We start from the raw sequence: 15,140 nt of genomic DNA on the forward strand, positions 1-15,140 counted from the left end.
TACTTTCAGTAAAAAACAAAACCAAAACCAAAGAACAAACTAACACAACAAAGAAAGTGGAAATGGACAGCTCACAAACACACGTTGTATCAATAATATGTATTTGAATATGGCTCTGGTATGTGATTCACACCAAAAGGCAATTTATTGAACAATATTTGGAACACTGTTGTAGACTGTATTATTAGACTTCCTTTCCTTTCAGTGCACTAAACCAGGGAAGGAAGTGCTTGAGTTCGTGACATATCCTCCATTCCTTCTAAACACAAAATGGTATAATCTAGGTCCACATTTAGTGCACCCAACAATTCTGACTTAAGATGTCCATCTGCCTCAATAATCCTATATATTCAGTGAAAATTTACATCTGGGCCAAATTCCAATTGGAGTACACTCTGCTGAGATCTAGAACCTGATCATAAATCACTATCCTAGTGTCTACATTTGATAAAAAGAAGTGTTCATGCCCTTGCTTTTGTGCAGGTGAAGTAAGCCTTTTTACAAAATTAGCTTATATTTTTCTTCACATTTTACTATAGAAATACCAGCTCTGAACTGCCTGTATTTTGCAGATATATGGGTGAAAAAGAAAATAACTTTTTTCCCCTTAAAAAACACACCCTTAATTCTCCAAACTATCTTTTTTCCTCCTTAATGTCATACAGCAATTTTTCAAGGCCACAAGGACTGCAAATTCAAGACTGGTTACTCTCCCTGTTAAGGTAAGAACAAACAGAAAAATGGAAAAATATATACATATTAAAGGAAAAAAGTATTTGCAAGTTTCAGCCACTAAATTTCATTTTAGGAAATTTGCACCTGCACCATCAAAACTACACATTACACAGTCCACCACTAATTCCTTCTCTTTCTGCCTTTCAATTACTAACTTTCAATAGCCATCAGAAACTTTCACTTATTTATTCTATAATGACATCTTTCTTTCTAAAAAATGGCAATTTCACGTTTGAAACATATCTGAAAATAGAAATAAACTTCAATTTACATAAAACATTACATGTGGGGAACTCCAGACTTACCATGCAACCAATTATAGCCTGAAGTCAGAACTGTGCATCCATATATATGAGGGAGTTAAAAAACCAACAAGCAACCCAAAAAACCTCATGACTTCACACAGAACATGTCACTCCTCAATATTACTGCTCTGCTTCACAAAAGTCTATGTTATTTCTATATGCAAAATGGTACCTATTTAAATTTCATAAGCTGATGGCCTAGTAAGGCTAGCAAGCAGAGCATTAGACAGTACACAGAATAATTTTACTCATCACCAATTCTACATAGCCCTTTATAGTTAAATGGCCTTTGGTTTAGAAATTACCATAATGTCTTGCTAAAAAAATTAAAACTCACTCCAGATTTATTCTGCTAAGGAAGATTTTTCAGTGGCATGTTTATGAATGCCATACACTTTAGTAAGTAGATAGTAAATATAGGCAATTCATTATAATTTCATTTTAGGTTTCTTCATAATTTGAGACAAGGAGGAAAGGCAGCCTTAACTTGCATCCCACAAATTAAAGGTTCTGAAACAGCAATCCTAGTTACAACGGTGTGTAACTTTTGGTCATGAAAAAAGCCAAATGGTGACTACAAAGAATAATGATTCTAAAGAGGTCTGGACAGAGCAATGACTTAGTATCATGACGAGACACAGAGTGCAACATGTGTATTTTTAATCATTGGCTTTCACTGAAGTGCCAATGAACTCCATACAGTTAATCACTCTCCTTATGTATTAACTCTCACACAGGAGGTAAGCAGAATTTTCACAATGAGTTTCAGCCATTTAAGGAAGTTATACTTTTAAGCATAGTTTTAAGAATCCCACCTGTTGCTGTTTTGTGGATAAAAATAAAACAGAAACACTCTCAGTGGTCTAAATCACATACCATCACCCATCACTGCTTTCTAAAGGTTTATAAACCCTTTGGAGAGTGAAGACATTTAAGCAGCATTGCAAAAGGGTTTGTTATATTCACAGACCCTTTGTAAGCATTGTATTTCCCAGGGAAAGTCACCTGTCAAAACAAAAAATAGGCACACTACAAAAACATCACCATCCATCTGCTATAATGTTTACCTGCCTAGCACTGTGCTGTTCTCTGTTAGAAGCAGAGAGTGAGGAACTTGGTATGGGCTTTAAAAACACAAAACAGGAGGTGCAAAAATATAAAAACAAATGCAAACCCATGTGAATAGCAGAGCAGCTGACTAAGCCTATGGAAATCAATTATGTTAACAAAAAACAAAGCAAAACAAAAAAAAACCTCTTCTTCTAAACACAAACAAATTGCAAATACATTTGTCCTGCCAAAGAGAACAGCTCAAAACCATTTAGAACCATATGCTGAGTCTGAAAATCCATTACAATTTGCCAACAGATGATGATGAATTTGGAACCCCATGATATTATTACTTGCGGAGTAATTTAGGGGCCAAGAGAGAAGATTGTTTTTACATGCAGCTTTTCATAATGCTTTAAGACAATTCTGTTGTAATTTGATCTATGCTATGTACAGACATTCCAAACAAGCATATATTTAAACTACAAGATCACCCAAAACCCCTTGTTTTCACTAATGCAATTAGTTTGATGAAAGAAATACTAGATCTGAAAAAGTATATTTCAAACCTCTTAAACCTGAGTTACTACTTAACTTTCATGGCTTTCTTCTCCTCTTCCTTTTGCTATTCTTATCTAAGTTAGAGAAATACATGTGGGAAAATTAAAACACCTCATACTCTGTAGGCTCCAAATCATAACCCTCCTTCTGCAGACTGCTTCTTTGCTCCCCACTTTCAGCCACTACTTTTAGGTACTTCACATTGTCTTCCCTCCCTTTCAAAATACTACTGGATAAAGAGTACAGAATATATTCAAAACATAATAAGATTCATATCCCAGTGATAATGACACTCGCAGTACTTACTCCCCTTATTGCTGATCTAATCAGCCTTTTCATAGTCCTGCTTTCAAATATATTCTGCTGCCACTAATTTTTTCTGCGGGTTACATATTAGGTAGTATTTTAGGTAAAGACAACTCCTCTGTATTCTCATTCTGTGTGCACAATGTTACTTGGAAATGAATTGTGTTTCTACCTACCGTGTCATTTCGGCCAAAAAACGTATAGACTGCATACAAATAGTAATCGAAGAGCTGGGACATGAAGTGGATCACATCAAATGCAATTGGTTTCAGAATATTCATCATCTGCATGTATTTTCCTTAAAAATTAAATAGAGAAGAACAGTTTCCTCAACATAAGTGATACAGAGACAATGTTAAGCTTGACAAACTCAAAACCAGCTTTACAAAGTTTATTATCCAGCCCTGAATAGTTATTAATTAAGAAGATTAATGAAGAACAACTTAGTAATATTTTTGAGATTGGGAGGCTTAAAAATAAAGCTAAATATGATAACTGAGACACCACAAAGACTCAAGACTTCTCTAAATATGGCTGCTAATCCATATCAAAATGTCTTGAACCATTCTTGGCCTTCTGGTATTAAATTCAAAACATACAACTTTCTGGATCCTCTACCAGTTCCAGCTTCATTTAGCCAAAAAAAAAAAAATCATCCCCTAAAGTAGGTCTCTAGCAAATTATATATAGAGCCACTGAAGATATTATGCATTAGTGTGTACTTATATATGCACACACGGCTATTTTTCAAGCAATATACAAGCACAGTATAAAAATAATATGGCCAAGATTGGATTTTGCCCAATTAGGAATAATATGCTCACCCACTCAAAATAACGTGTTTCACATCAGCGACATATCATTTCCTGCTCTCCTTCCTTTTTATCCTGGGTTAAGAAACCCAAATAGTTTCAGGATGTGTGTTTGAAATGTTTCTAGGAGGAGAGACTGACAGAAAACAAGGATGCTGGGACTGTGGCACATCCAAGGAGAAGAATAATTCCTTCTCTGCTGTTGTTTGACTTGGGAAAATAAAACTAAATAAAATACAAACAAAAGGAAAAAAAATAAAACCAACCCAAACCAAAATCAACCAACCAAAAAAAAAACCAACTCAGGACCTGCATCTATCTATAGGTTAGCCGAATCAAAATGATCAGAGGATTTGAACTCAGGAAGATGTTTTGCCTAGAGGTCTAGTTCGCAGGGCCTATAGTTTTTAGTTATTTTGTTTTCCAGCACAGGGCATGGCGCTTTTTATAGGGCCATACAAGATGTGCACTTCATGAAAACCCTCATATTGCAGAGACCCTACCTTTCCTGCTGGCTAGCTCAAAAATGACATACTGCTTGCAGTATTAACATCTTGAAAACAAAGAATAGATAATAAGCTTTGGGTCATTACAGTACTAGGCAGCAATTTCTGAACCAAAATCAATGCAGTCCACCTGGCATATGCGATATAGCAGACAATTTAAGAAACTGTCATATTCCAAACATGTTTTGATCTGACAGGTTGGAAAAAAATGAGGGTGCTAAATTAACTTATTTTTTCCTATAGTTAACACCACTGTTTTTCATGTTAATGGTATGCCCTGCAAAGTCATTTACTAATTGATACAGAAAATGTTTTAAGCAGGGGGGTTGGAACTAGATGATCTTAAGGTCCTTTCCAACCCAAACCATTCTGTGATTCTATGATAAGTAGAGAAATTGAGTACAAAGAAACAAAAATATCTCTTAGTATTGGGGAAGTTATTTGAATTTGTTCAAGCAATCACTTGAGTAGCTCAGTAAAGATAACATCAACTTGACAAATACATGACATGGCTACATACCTGGTAAGATCATAGAGCACTATGGTAAGACTCAAGCAATTACCTGATACTGCCAAGTTTCTATCTAGCTCAAGACTCCCTGCTTGAATATTATGCATCTGTGCCCTAGTTTGCTAACACATGCAAGCATATTTGGGTATTTTTTCAGATTCAATGCAGGCTGTAATAGTTAATATTTGGCAGTTTTGCCCAGTTGTTAACTCTATGCTGAATTATTAATGCTTTTACCCATATTATTATGTACAAACTGAAAAGCAGAATTAAATTCTATTTGTTTTCCAAAAGGGAAAACCGCATGCAGCCCAACATTGAAATTTTGGGAAAGAATGGTACTCTAATCAAAGCAGCTGTCACCTTCATGTGTGCTATCTGAATATTCTGTATTGTCACAGACTGATTTTTTCTACTAATTCTGTGATAAACACATTTTTAAACTCTCCTGCAACCCATACATGATACACATATGATGTGTCACATTCTGGGCAGTTGGATTTCCAAATATCCGTGCAGCTGGCATGAATATTCAAGGTAATCTCTCAGGCAGTATCTCATGCTTTTCTAAAGGGCTGTACACTGTACACGCTGCCCAAGTGTTGTCCCTATAAAACTCTCTACGCCAAGAACATTTCTCTATTACTACATCACTGAGCATCTCAACACAACACATGTTCCAAGAACATTTCCTCCTAGTTGTTCTCTCTAACAGGCCAACTTTAAACTTCTATACATTGCTACATACTTGCACTAAAGTTCCTATTTTAGGTGGAAAATAAATACTTGAGAACATTTCCCAACAGCACTCAACAGCCCAAACCTACCCCATCCTAGAAACTTCCAGAAATACTTGAAAACACCACTTAAGAGTTTCAGCAACTCAAAGTAGCTCAACTTTCTAGAGGCTCTCTGTTAATAGCTAAAACTGCAGAACATTTGTCAGATTTCTTTTGAAGTATTATTTCTCCAGCACTTCTTTTGTCCTTAAAGACAGTAAGTAGAGAGTACTGTCTATCAAACTAATCTATATAAAACTGAACACTAAAACCAAAAAAGTAAATAAACACAAAGCCTCCTGAATAATATACATTTGAGTTTTCATATATATGTGGTCATTAGCAAAATTATTTCCTACAGAGTCTCATGATTCCAAACATGCAGCTTCCCACGACATACATTAGGAGCTAACGCCACTTTGAAGGAAAAAGTGAACAGCCTGTTGCAATATCATTTTGAAAGACTGTATAATTTAGGGGGTTTTAAGTCCCATGAGGTTCTATGCTACGTGACAAATCACTTGTATCAGCTACAAGATTTCTGCTGTGAGATTTGTCAACACCATTGTTACTTTCTTCAAAGTTAACGGGTTTTAAAGGAAGCAAAATTTAAGTTTCTTCCCCAAAAACATTTGCAACAAAAGTAAAAATAAGGACTGACATTAAAAAGCCCAATTCGACAAACACCCATTAAACTACTTCTTAAGTCAGAAAGATAGTAATTAAAATAAGGATTCACACAATAAATAAATCCAATGGCACAGTCATTAGTTATTCTTTTTGATGTATAGGACCTAGCTCAAAAGATTCCACATAAATTTAGCACAGGTTTATACTTCTTTTACATTTTAGTCACCATTCAACAGCTTGATAGGAAAAATGTAACCTTATAAATTAATCTAGTGGTTACTTTGTACTAGAAACAGAGAAATAATTACCTGGTTTATTGACTTGAGGGAAAACAAGATAAACTGAACTGTTCACTTGAAATTCAAATCAAACAAAATTACAGCAGCTCCCACTTCAGTTACACACAGCAATTTATTTATGTCATTTATAAATACTAAGATACACTTCACTTTATTTATCTAGCCTCCATAAACACATACAGCACATTCAAATAATTCAAAATGGATTCTGAGCACTGTTTTACTCATTCAGTGAGTACTGCTACTTGCATAACATTCCTAAAAAGTGATGCAACAATTTCTGTTCCTCGATTCAGCAATTTAAATCCACAGCTAATTCCAGACTTTCCTTTTTAAATCTAATTTCCTTTATTTTTTTCTTTTTAATTAAGATCGGGGAGCTGATTTAGATCTACCAAAAGTCCTTCTGATGCAACATGCAGGAAGTAGAAGTATCGCTGACAAAATGTAGCAAAGCGCTTATTTTTTGAAGTGCCACATCACTAGTCTTGCATATGTAATCCACTTTGTCCAACTTCATCTAAAAACTAGACCTTTATTCTGTACTGGCTGTCTCGATCTCCGGTGCAGAGGGCAAGCAAAACAAGTGCTAAGACATCTATGCAATGACACGCAGGCAGACATCCAAGACAACCAATAAACTATCATCTTCTGGAGTTATCTACAGTTTTCCAGTGATAGCGAAGGGATCCTTGACAACCATCTCAGTTATACACCATGAAATTACTGTTAAGTACCATGGCATTTTCCTAGCCAAATATCTGAGACAATGCGAGACAAACTGGAGCCTTTCAAGGCATTAGCAGAGTCTGCTGTCAAAAGATGGGTGCACTCCACAGCATTCCTGTCTGAAGGGGGAAAATCTAGGGGATTGGATTATGCCTAGATCTCCTACAACCTAGCATCACACCCAGCCAAATCTGTCAAGCAACCACATGCTTATCTCCACATTTAATAGGGACAATTTAAGAGACAAGGGAGAAAAAAAAAAAAAAAGAAAAAAAAATCAAAACCAGTCTGGCTAAATAGAGGTATCTTATTTGTTTCTTGTTTCCACAGTCACTAACCATTAAAGAGATGTATCTGATGCCCTTGGAGATGCTGCCTGGAAGAAGTGAATGGCATATTTTTATGCTAAGGGCAAAACTCATGCCAAGAGATGAAGGCATTTTCAGCTTCTGTGGTAGACATAAACTGCATATTACAGCTCTAACAGAAACACAGTGCAAAACACCCTGTTTCATTTATGGTATCAAATGGTTGGTATTCTGCAAAAAGAGATACAAATTAAGGTAAAAGTAAGGTGAGGTCATTGTGTATTAGAAACATGAGAAACTGCAAACACACTAGAAGCAAAGAATTACTAAGACAAGGACAAAGGTGAAAACAGACCTATTTGCTCAGGAAGTTACATTAAGAGCTAGAAGTACCAAAAGTCTTGCCAAAACTAGATTTCCAGAGATAGTAAAAATTAGTTTTCCAGTTACAGAAGACCACACTGGGGGGATGTGACAGGTGTGAAACTCCAGACAAGATAACAAAAAAAGCAAGAATTAATGTTTTGCCTTAGTTTTCACTAAGTGCAGAAAAGGGAAACAGGGTGACTACTAGAACTGAACTGGCCACTTTCAGCCACACCGAGAACGAGCTGAAAAGACCTTAAAAGAGACAAGTTACAGGAGTGATGGAATCAGGACATAACAAAATTGGCCATGAAACCACCAGTCTGGTAATCAGTGTAGTAACATGTATGTGCAATAAGTGGTCAAGGCATGGGTTGTACCACTATGACTGAAAAGCGGCAAATAAAAGCGTATTGAATAAGAGGAAAAATAGTCATCGAAGCAATTATTGATCCATTGTTTCAATTTTTAGAATAAAAAACTTCAGATCAAGTTTTGAAGAAAGTATGGAAATGACAGAAGCAGAAATACAGAAGCAAAATTAAGGTAAATCATGGATCTCCCAGAAGCGAACTGTAACCTAAGATACATATTCTTGCTAGGGAACCTGGATGATTTTCTGGAGGAAAAACACAGTACATTTCACCTATCTGGGATTTAGTGGAAGTATTAATTTAACACTACTGCACAGCAAACAAATGAAGCTAGTCTTTTAAATGAATAAGGGTTTAACGAAAGAGAAGATAGAACGAAGCATGTTGAAAAGGGAGGTATCTGGAAAAGCTACAAGTGGAGTTCCCAGCAACCAGCCTCTTTAATATTTTCATGAATGACTCTGGCACAAAAATAAGAGTGTGATAATGGAAAAAGAAAAAGGAGGCACCATCAAAACAATATACAAAAGGAACTGGAGGTCCTTGATGACTTGCTATAATAAAAATCAGATGAAATTCAGTAGTGCAAAATTTAAAGCATTTAGAGACCAATTAATTAAAACCATGCATCTTTCTACTATAAAGTAGCAGCTCATCCCCTGGAAAGAAATGGAAAAGTGGAGGACCTGCTCGCTGTACAAGCTCATTACAGATGGACTGAACTGCCAGTACAAAAAAGCTGTGAAAAATCTAAAGAGGTGTAAAAGGGAGGCACTTGTGACCAGGATGCTGTGATATAACAGTGATACAATGCAGCGAGATCTCATCCAAAGTACTGCACATGATTTTGGTTAAGTCTGTAAGAAGAGCAAAAAAAGAACTGGTAAGAAAGCAGGGGACTTAAGCTTCTGGCAGAGAAATACAGAGGATACTAAAAAGCCTGGTACATTTTGTTTAGCAAATCAAAGACTGAGAAGAAACAAGATTGCTTTCTGTAAAAACAGCAGAGTAGTATGCAGCAAAGAACAAGACAGTCTGTTAAACATAAAAGTTTATTTTAGTCTAAGATCAAGCAGGGAGAAAACAGGTGGATAATTTCTTTTTTTCTTTATTTTAACCATTAAGTTGGTAAAGCTTCTGGAACAGAATTCCTATTAGAGTGGTGGGAACAAGTGCTATTATTGGTCATTAAAGAAACAATATAAAACATCCCCAATAGCAGAGAAAATGAAAATTATATGTTATTCCAGGCAGGGGAAAAAAGCACATACATAAGCTTTGAAAATAATGCTTAATTTGGGGGTTATGGCAAGAATCCACAAGTTTAAAGACTCCTTATGTAAAATGGGAGAACTAGAACTACAGCTCCACCACTTGTACACTGTATTAAGGCACGGGGAGGCCAGAAGCAGAGGCTGGGGGAAGACTGAGAAGGTTGCATCTGTCGTGGTTTAGACCCAGCCAGTAACTCAGAACCACTCAGCTATTCACTCACCGCTCCTTTTCCCACCTCTCCAGGTGGGATGGAGAGAAGAATCGAAAGAATGTAAACCCCACCAGCTGAGATAAGAACAGCCCAGTAACTACAATTATAAAAAGTAAAATATAGTGATAATAGAAAAATATCAATAAGAAAATGAAAGATCAGAAAACATAAGTGATGCACAACACAATTGCTCACCACCTGTTGATCGATACCCAGCACGACCTGAGCAGCCATTAGTCCTTCTGGGTAACCTCCCCCGGTTTATATACTGGTCATGACATGCTGTGGTATGGAATACCCCTTGGGCTAGTTCAGGTCAGGTGTCTTCTATGTTTCTGCTCCCTCCCAGCTCCTTCCACCCCTCCTCACTGGCAGAGCATGACAGACTGAAAGTTTCTTGATCAGAGTAAGCATTACTTAGCAACAACTGAAACATTGGTGCATTACCAGCATTGTTCTCAGGCTGAAGCTGAAATACAGCACTGTACCAGCTACTACAAAGAAAAATAACTGTTATAGCTGAAACCAGGCCAGCATCAAAGTGCCATGTTTGACTTCTAGATTCAACCCTAAATTTTCTTAGAGGAAAACACAGACCAATACCAGAAAAATTATGACAGAATAACCCCAATTCTTATTTCAGGTTTGTATTGTAGATGCTCCAATAGTGAGAAAAAGATGCAATAAGGGTTTAGAAAATTAATTTCTGATTTATATGCTGCACTCTAAGAAAGCAAAAGGTACTAACCAAGTGTCAGTGCAGCCTCTTTTAAAAACAGCTTACTCTGAAGTGCCACAATCATTTCCAAGCATATAAACATTGAAAACAAACTTCATTAATATATCACATACAGAATTCCTGTCTATTCTGCCTAATTTGATAAATTTAGGTAGTTACTTCCCATTCTATATAAATTAAATGAAAGTCAATAGCAGAAAAAATTGTTACTGCACAGTTATCTAGATAATCCAATGGAAGTCATGATCACAAAACATCAGTCTTGTTAGACCTAGAATTGGAAGTGACTGTTTTCACAGAAAACTTTCACCTAGAAAGTGCCTCCTGAGGTTGCGTATTGCAACCTGCTGCTCAGAGCATACCTCAGGGCATGAGGTTGCTCAGGGGCTTGTCCAGTCACAATCTTACCACCTCCAAGGATAGAGATTCCCTAAATTCTCGGGGAATTACTAGAATGTATTCCAATTACTGAAATTACCAGCATGGGAGGGCAGGGTTGTTTGTTTTTTTATGTTTCCTCCAAGTAGTAAAAATAGTTATTCTGGGTGTGGGAATTTGAGTAATGAAAGTGAAAAAAAAAAAAAGTTTAAGTTATTACTTTTGTAACTATATTACTTTAAAATGAAACATTTAATCCACCAAGACATACAAGACACATGGGCAACCTAAACCATTAATCTGTTTCCTTTCGATCTCTACTGGGTTTGTGCATTCAGTATTTTAGACAAATAAACCACCACTATTGGTTAAAATCAAATGCATGCAAATTCATTTTCAAAGTGAAAATAACTCACAAGATATAACCAATTTCTCTATTTAATTAAACAATACGTGGGTTTAGCGCTTCAGTTCTATTTTATTAACATTTTCAGAGAATGGAAACACAGCCCAACTAGGTCTATTTTTAAAAGCCTTAAAATTCATTTAACAGATCTGCTATAATCCATACATTTGTATTAAAATAAAAATCACAAAAAAAAACCAAACCTACAATTGCTCTACGTACCCACAAGCCTTATTACATTCAGTGTAGTGTTTGTCAGGATAGGTGCATTCACTTTATTGAGATTATAATCTGACCTCTTTCTGCTCCTCAGAGTTTCTCGAGAAACACTTTAAAGAAAACAAAACAAAATACATTAAATGTCACTCCCTCTTATATTTAATGACATTCAAATTTAGTAGAAAAGATACCCTTCCACCCCTCTTCTTTCTCATGACAGTATGTCTTCCAGTGCAGTTTGTTCTAACATCTAAAGGGAGAAGCCTGGCCTAATTTACATAAAATTGTGCTAGAGAACTGTTTCTGAGTTGTAGTCCAAGACCTAGGTTCTGCATCCCTCTGTCTGGCCTCAGTAACCATTTTAACAGCTCTGACTCAAGCTGATAGTTTAGGAAGTAAAGAAAATGGAAACAATGCAAGCCACAACAAAATAGGGGCGGCCCAGTAAGCTACAGCTTAAGAAAAAGGCTATCTGGAAATGGAAACAATTTTGAGGAAGATGAAACTTAGAAAGCATTAAATTTTTCATAAACTGTAGTCTTGCAAGAAGCAGGGAGTTGGAATCTATGATCATTATGGATCCTTCTAATTTGAGATATTCTATGATTCTCTATGAGAAGCCTATGCCAGCTACCATACCTCAAAACTATATTCTTCTAAAAATTCAGAATAATTCAATTTCACAGCACAAAGCACAATGACTGTGATGTGTTCTAATAAGTTTTTTTATTGATATCACCATCACTTCTTTGAAATGAAGCAGTTTATGTGATGTACCTTATGAAATCATTTTGTCCTAAAGAGCTATTTTGTAAAAATACCATTCCGCTGCTTTGACCAAAGCGATGGTTTATCAGTTCTCTTGTAATCCTCTAAATAGAAATAATGTCAGCCTGCTTCACAAAGTCTGAATGGATACCTAAGTACTACTGTGCCCTAGGTAGCAATTTGTCTATCTTGGCTAGATAGAAAATGCCACAGATAAATTCTTTTAAAGTCTACATATTTGGCTTTTGTTTGTATGACTATATATAAATAAAATATTCATATATATACACATATATTTATCAAAATGTATATTTATACATATATATGTATGTGTGTAAATATTCTTAAGAAAATAATTTAAAATTCCTAATGACTGCCATCAAGCTGTGGAAGAATTTTTTTTTTTTTATTTGTAAAAGTTTACTGTTGCTCTGAAAAGCAGAAGCCTAAGCCTCAAACCCATTTGTTTGCAAACAACTGCTTTTGACACAACAAAATTACATGTATACACAACAGCAGCTGTAGAAGAACCTTCAGTTACCTTCTAATTCTTGCTAATCAGTTTTGCACTACCTGCTTCACAGAGCCTTTTATCCTCCTTCAAAATCCTGCTTTCCAAAGTTTCTTTCTGCAATAATGATGAGCAGTTTAATATTCCTCCCCATTCGAGAGATCTAAGTGCTAAGCCTTTCTAACTGTGCAGGTAGCATAAAGATCACCTGATTATTATTCCATTGTCACAGGTTATAGATTAAACAGAAATTGAACTAATTAGAGTACTGAGGTGAAAAGCATGTAAATGAGGCCAAGGACTCGCAGTCTACTTGCCTTTTCACAGGGGCATCTCCCGTCTGCTCATCCACATAATCTCTTTTCAACTCTTCAGGAACATCACTGTCACTATCATACTCTTGATACGCACTTTTTTCTTGTTCATCTGATTCATACTGTTAGCAAAAAAAAAAAAAAAACAAATTTTCATTATTTTCCATATGAGACACAATGGCAACATAAACCATTAATCTTTGGGTCTTGCTTGTAATTATTTCTGTGTGCTGGTTCTTGGCTTTGTTTTGAAACGTACACAATCCTTTATCTAACTAAAGGCACAAGATCCTGATATTTGAAATATTTATCTAATTATCAGTGAAACAATTCCTCTTTGATGGAAGAAAGCCTCATGCACCATTTGCTTCATCTGTCACAACAGCCACAAATTATTCCAGAATAACCCTATAAAAAACATGAATGCGTGGATAAATTTACCATGTACACCTGCCTTGAGACAAGGTTTCTTATACTGAGGAACATCTAATGCTAATTCCATCTTTTGAAAATAAGAAGCTCCTTCAAGTAGTAACAGACAACTACTGCCTGTAAACACTGCATTTCTAATGTTTTTTAAACTGTTCAACTGTCGAATTACTTTCCAAAGATGGCAAGGTAACTGTTTTCAGTTGAAGTATGGAAGGTTTAAGTCTAACGTGATGTCTGGAAAAAAATAAGCAACACAGGCTACAGCACATACAACACGAGCTTTCCACAGTAGACATGTAATATGGTGCGAGTTATATGCAGAAATACTATTCACAAATACAGATACTAAATGCTTTTTATAATTATGAAACCACATACATATTAAAAGTGTAAAATTAGGCTTATTTTTTTTTAAATACCTGAAATTTGCAATCTTATTTCATTCCACTTAAAAGATTAAAGGAAAACAAATACTTGACACTTTGTAATAACAATTCTTCTTCCTGAACACCTACACAGCTAACATAACATTAAGCATATCCATCAGGCTCCAGAATACACTTGCACTTCAGGAGAGAACACAGTACCTTAATGTGTACATTGCTCTGAAAGCATTTCATCCACGGAATCATTAATGACACATATGACAAAGACAGTGTGGTTTCAGGATCCTTAAGAAATGGCAGGGTTTTAAAGGTTATGACTGCTCTCCAGAGAACAAAACACAGTCTCTCAATCGTCCAAAACACATTAAGTAATATATTTTTTCAGTCGTGCATGGCAATTCCTGGCCCAGGCTCCAGATTATGGAGGCTTTTAAAGCCTAGCACTATGAAAGCACTATGTTAGAAAAGCAAGAAGCCCACAGTACAAATTCAAAGCAAAACCAGCTCAGATGGAAAGAAGAATGTAGTTTGAAACAGACTAAAAAGAACTGTCCTGATCATTAGTATTGAGAGGCAAAATTTCTGCCTCATGAACATTTCAGAAAAAGGAAAGCTATAATGAAAGCAGCTCAGTTTATTTAAAAAATGAGCTGAGTTCCTGCTTGATTAACAAAGAGAGGTACAGTTTAACTAACTTGGCTGGAATAGTAGGATGGAGAATTACCGCTAATTATTATGCTTTAATATATAATAAATGACATGCCAATTCAATTAAAATCCAGTGATAGTAAAATGATGAATTGACTACAAATTTTTAATTACAATTCATACTGACATAAGAATATGATGGATGACATTAGCTGTCTTAACATCACAGATAAAAAACATTTTGAGAAATTTTTTTTACATGGAAAAATATTTTATTAAGTCCCCTCAACCAAATGTTGAAAAAAAACGAGATTGAAAAATTATTTGATGAGATTAAAATATCTGCATTTTGAAGTATGCACTAAGTAATTCACAACTATTAAACCATGACCTCAACCTGAAGAGACCTTATAAATCCATTTAAATATGCACAGTCTGCAGTAAAATTTTGCAGCGCTGAAAAGTATTCAGATACCTTGCAGCAATAATCAGTTCACAAGCATTCAGGCAATTGGCCCAAACAAACCCATAGAACAGTGGTAAGATCATCAGAGTTGGAAAGCGTTACAAAACTAAGTTAAC

The 15,140-nt window shown here is 35.6% G+C and overlaps 1 protein-coding gene across 2 annotated transcripts in view; it reads right to left on the bottom strand.

Annotated features, from left to right (window-relative positions):
- VPS50 (VPS50 subunit of EARP/GARPII complex) overlaps positions 1-15,140 on the bottom strand; it is an 87,035-nt gene that overhangs the window by 24,766 nt on the left and 47,129 nt on the right. Inside the window, exons 19-22 of one of the 2 annotated variants that reach the window (XM_057432436.1) lie at positions 13,096-13,214; positions 11,503-11,609; positions 3,134-3,255; positions 2,108-2,164 (exon numbers count right to left, since the gene is read on the bottom strand). In XM_057432436.1, coding sequence (XP_057288419.1) covers positions 2,108-2,164; positions 3,134-3,255; positions 11,503-11,609; positions 13,096-13,214 — 405 coding nt within the window. The remainder of the gene's footprint in view (positions 1-2,107; positions 2,165-3,133; positions 3,256-11,502; positions 11,610-13,095; positions 13,215-15,140) is intronic. The other variant, XM_057432435.1, reaches the window with a different exon arrangement.

This window comes from Pezoporus wallicus, unplaced genomic scaffold, assembly GCF_028554395.1.
Source record: "Pezoporus wallicus isolate ANWC-B61680 ecotype Strahan unplaced genomic scaffold, APGP_CSIRO_Pwel_v1 scaffold_2584, whole genome shotgun sequence".
NCBI classification, from domain to species: domain Eukaryota; kingdom Metazoa; phylum Chordata; class Aves; order Psittaciformes; family Psittacidae; genus Pezoporus; species Pezoporus wallicus.